This window comes from Salmo salar, chromosome 09 (assembly GCF_965601325.2).
Source record: "Salmo salar chromosome 09, fSalSal1, whole genome shotgun sequence".
NCBI lineage: Eukaryota > Metazoa > Chordata > Actinopteri > Salmoniformes > Salmonidae > Salmo > Salmo salar.
Window position 1 is genome coordinate 37093066 of NC_138299.1, and position 4766 is coordinate 37097831.

General features: G+C 39.5%; 1 protein-coding gene across 1 annotated transcript; it reads right to left on the reverse strand.

Annotated features, from left to right (window-relative positions):
- Positions 1–657: 657 nt before the first annotated feature.
- On the reverse strand, positions 658–3964 carry LOC106611271 (homeobox protein goosecoid). The gene is made up of 3 exons (XM_014211304.3): positions 3423–3964; positions 2666–2925; positions 658–2328 (listed from the first exon to the last, which is right to left on the reverse strand). The coding sequence occupies exons 1-3, from the start codon at positions 3736–3738 to the stop codon at positions 2179–2181; spliced, it is 726 nt and encodes a 241-aa protein (XP_014066779.1). The 5' UTR covers positions 3739–3964; the 3' UTR covers positions 658–2178.
- Between the last annotated feature and the right edge of the window lie 802 nt (positions 3965–4766).

Sequence of the window (4766 nt, forward strand, 5' to 3'; positions counted from 1 at the left end):
TTTTGCTAGTCACATTATTTTATGTTGTGTGTCACATGATGTGTCCATGCCGGTTCTGTCTCTCTGTGTGTGGCAGCCGGATGCGCGGCCAGGCCTGTTTGATTCATTTATAATGTCAGCAAAAACATTGCTCCCTCCTTCACTACGAATGGTCTGACAACAGAAGATATAATGTCGCCGGGTGCATTCGGTGATGCTATGTTTTCTGTTATTTTCTTGATTTTTGAGTTTGAATAGACCTATTTATTGTATTTGGAAGATATTTGATCCTTCTGAAGGCCTAGGTCCTATGGTTCGCCACTGAATTTCATTAGTCTACCATATTATATATTGAGCTACCTCTGCCGTGTATTGCAACGGTTCTGTATTGCAAAATGATGTAAATGCAATGGATCTCCCTTATTCCGTGTGAGAAAATATGGCTTGAGCAACTGACCCATCATTTGTACAATATGTTGTCTGAAACTCTTTGTCATTTCACTTTTAGTGAGTTATATCAGATATTTAATCTCATCGGAGGTTAGTTTAGGTTGGTAGTTTTGGGGATTCATTGTGGACAAAATTGTGTTATTTAATCGCCTTAATAACCTACAGCTGTGAAAGACAATTGTGTTGAGTTGCTTGCTGAAATATGAATGATTTGCATAACAACAATAATCAAATCAAATTGTTTTTTCACATGCTTCGTAAACAACAGGTATATATTAACAGTGAACCGCTTACGGGCCCTTCCCAACAATGCAGAGAGAGAAAAGGCGAAATAATAAATACAAAAATAACATTAGGGATAAAATACACAATGAGTAACGATGACTTGGCTATATACACCGGGTACCAGTACGGAGTCGATGTGCAGGCTACAAGGTAGACTAATTGAGGTATATATGTACATATAGGTAGGGATAAAGTGACTAGGCAACAGGATAGATAATAAACAGTAACAGATAATCCCATTATCATTAGGCTATAAAGACAATCGTTGATTTGTCAAAAATAAATTAGTGTATAGTGTATAGGCTATTAGGCTAACCAGGAATTAGGCACATAAAAATACGTATCATAAGGAATCTTTTTGAAACCACGTTTGTTTTGAATGTTTTTAAGTGATTGGTTGAGCTTTGCCAATTCTAAACGAAATAATTGTCATTTTGATAACTATTTTTGTTTCCTTTTAATTGAAGGTGGCAAAACAATCTCGACAGTAAATGATATATTTATTGTCACTGTCTATTTTGCCACATCAGAGGCTTCATGTATGCGCATGAATCGGAAATAATTTAATCTGTATTACTACTCTTGTGTTTGATAGCCTACCTGACGCGTTCAAGAAAACGTTATAAGAAGACTAGAAGCTTCATATCAACTTTATCATTTAGGACCCTTTTCCTGAATTTATCCACATGCGATTCAAGCGCTATTTCCAAGAAAAAGGGTGTATTTTGCATTTTTTTCAAATGTCTTGCATCTGGAAAACAACACACTTTTAGCCTACCGTCAATCTAGGCCTATTAATTTCCAAATCATAAACATAGATCATATGATTAGAAATAGATTTTAAAAATGTGGAAGGAGACAAAGGAAATAGAGAGGATTCAGATATGATTAATGTATATTCATTGTTCCTGTAATTATCATTCATTGGAACATATTGACAAATCAATTTAGTCAAATCCCCAAACACGTCTGTATGGTTATGAGTTGACAAATATAGCCTTGTCCTTTTATCTTATAAAGGTGACAAAACGCTGTTTCATATTACGTGTGATTTCCGTTAACTCTATGAAATATATTCTCCCCATTGATGTAGTTTCAGAATATGATTTGCTGTAAATCGTGATGATGAATACACCACTCAAATATGAGATGTCATGTCAGCTCGCGAAGTATTAACACACGCCAGAAAACTCATCAAGGCTCCTTGCTCACCACATCTTCGGGACGTTATGCGTAACAAAAACTTTAAATTAAATATAAATAGCTTACCACAAGCAATAATAAAAGTAATATTTACTATACAACTGTGCAACATCATGGCAAAATATTTCATTACTTCAGTCCACATTACATTTACACTATGTACAAGAAGTCCCAATCGAGTATGTAGCCTATTTGTGCATCCACCCCATACACTATGCAACCAACGGTCTTTTCTATTGTTTTGTGTTAGTTAGAATATTATCAGCTGTCCGAATCCACGTCACTTTTGTTTTCCTCGGTTTTCTCTGTGGGTGTTTTCATCGATTTGTTCCATTTCTGCGAGTTTTCAGACTCTTCCGAAGACGACCTTTTCTGTCTTCTCCATTTCGCTCGTCTGTTTTTGAACCACACCTATGCGAAAATAAAAGATACAATTGTTTACTTTGTATGAAATATTTGTTATACCGTGTTGTAGAGTAATTGTAAAGTAATTTGAGCTTAATATAACATATTTTGGCACTATAAAGACGTAAACGTTTGCTATTACTTTGTGCGTAACGCTTGGATAGAATATTTGCCCTTTCAACGGATGTGGATAATTGTTACAATGCGCAACGAACGTTCTTTATTGATACCTTTATTTTCGTGATATGGAGAGATCCTTCACATATATTCTGAAAATCAACGCAGCCTAATGTGTGTATAGGGAGGTAGACAGCCAGCAACACAGGGCGGTGCATGCACTCACCTCGACCTTCTCTTCCCGTAGATGCACTCTTCGCGCGAGCTGTTCCCGTGTGCCGACGTCAGGGTACTTTGTCTCCTGAAAGAGATTTTCCAGGGCCTCGAGCTGCTCGTCGGTGAAGATAGTCCGGTGTCTTCTCTTGCGTCGGCAGTGGAGCTGGTTCAGGAGCTGGAGCTCCGTCCGAGACAAGGTGCCCACGTTCATATAGGACATCATCTGGTGCGGGATGGGAGAGATGAGCATGGAGCCCGTGTGGTCATAACCTGCATGGATAAATAAACATACTAGATCAATTAGAAACATTTGTTTGTCGTCAATTAATAATTCATTTCGCAACACACCCAATAGCCTTATACAGACATCACAAATCAAGCTATTTAGACAGCAAAAACATCACCCTTACGCATGTATAATATAGACCACGCATCATCCCATGCAAATGTCTAACCAAGTTTAATATAAAATGTATTCTAGTTAATGCGTAAAAGTAAAACTGAATTAGAGTAGGCCTATACCATAGATAGACTTCTTAAATAGGGTATATGTGCCACCAAAATGACTGCATGTGTAATGTTGCGCAATGGGCGCATTCAAAACACCAACCAATTTACCTGTATCTATCATCCCCTATAGCCTAACATAATGTTTTAACTTGTACTTGTTATTACAGGCATCGTTACATTGTCCAGCACCCAAGGAACATGCAGAGCTTTAAACGTTTACTTTTGACTACAGATAGAAGTGGGAAAGGGCAACCTACCGGTTGGAATACACGGACACTGTTGCGAGCCGAGGGCTGGGATAGCGCTGCAGCAAGCAGGGCCACTGGGGCCCTGCACATGCATTTGTCCATAATAATAGTTATTATATCCTATTCTAGTCCCGTTCACCGCCTGGATGGCCGAGGGAGAAGAGCCAGTAGTGTGTGAGTAGAGTCCATTATAATCGGCAGTGGTGTAGATGGAATCCGTGAGGTTCGAGAACACCACCGGGGCATTCCGATGGAGGAGCACTGAGTCCTTGCAAGTGGGTCTCCCGGCCAGGATACTGTCGATGCTAAACATACCAGCGGGCATCACCGATACGTGAAAAGGATGATAAAAAACCGCGTTGCTTTTAAAAGTCCTAAATTCGTATCGGTCAGGAAAAAGTCCGTGGAAAGTTCCTAAATCTGCGTCATAACATCGAGTTTGTTGACGTTGGCGTGTTTTTCTCGTATTGGACCAACTCCGGTTGCCGGTGGGTGCAATGAGACTAAAGCTTCACTAACTTGTTTTTGTGGTCCTCTTGAACTCCAGCCCCGTTTTATACTCGGCTGACGTCACCGACCAGTTGAGCCTGTGCTGGAGAAGCGGATGACAAGCCAAGAGCAGAGATAGGCTGGTTTTAGGGTTAGCGCACAATGATGTGAAAGGCACAGATCTGTGTATTGGGAATTCATTCAATTAAATTAATCCGTATTGTTTGCAGACGTTTGAAACAAACCACTCAACTCAGTGCAATGTCAGCCATGAGGGCTAATTGTACAATGTAGGCTAATCAGTTTAATGTCATTGTCAGCAAAATTATTCGAAAACACATTTCTTGTGAACCTATTAGTGCCAAATCAGGTGCTGCTTCCTGTAAAATATATCTGTACTAATAAATGTAACTTCTGTCTAGGCTATAGGACTACCTGTTTTCAGTTCGCTGCAGCTAGCGACTGGAACGATCTGCAACAAACACTCAAACTCAAACCAGTTTTATCTCAATCTCTTCATTCAAAGACTCAATCATGGACACTCTCACTGACAGTTGTGGCTTCTTTGTGTGATGTATTGTTGTCTCTACCTTCTTGCCCTTTGTGCTGTTGTCTGTGCTCAATAATGTTTGCACCATGTTTTGTGCTGCTACCATGTTGTTGTCATGTTGTGTTGCTAACATGCTGTGTTGTCATGTGTTGCTGCCATGCTATGTTGTTGTCTTAGGTCTCTCTTTATGTAGTGTTGTGTTGTCTCTCTTGTTGTGATGTGTGTTTTGTCCTATATTAATATTTTTTATTTATTTTTATTTTTAATCCCAGCCCCCGTCCCCGCTGGACGCCTTTTGCCTTTTGGTAGGCCGT

Excerpts from the sequence above, each read along its gene's own strand:
- LOC106611271 (XM_014211304.3), bottom strand. The coding sequence starts at position 3,738 with ATGCCCGCTGGTATGTTTAGCATCGACAGTATCCTGGCCGGGAGACCC. Across the intron at positions 2,926-3,422 it reads GTGTCCGTGTATTCCAACCG|GTTATGACCACACGGGCTCC; the intron begins GTAGGTTGCCCT and ends TTATCCATGCAG. Across the intron at positions 2,329-2,665 it reads TACGGGAAGAGAAGGTCGAG|GTGTGGTTCAAAAACAGACG; the intron begins GTGAGTGCATGC and ends ATTTTCGCATAG.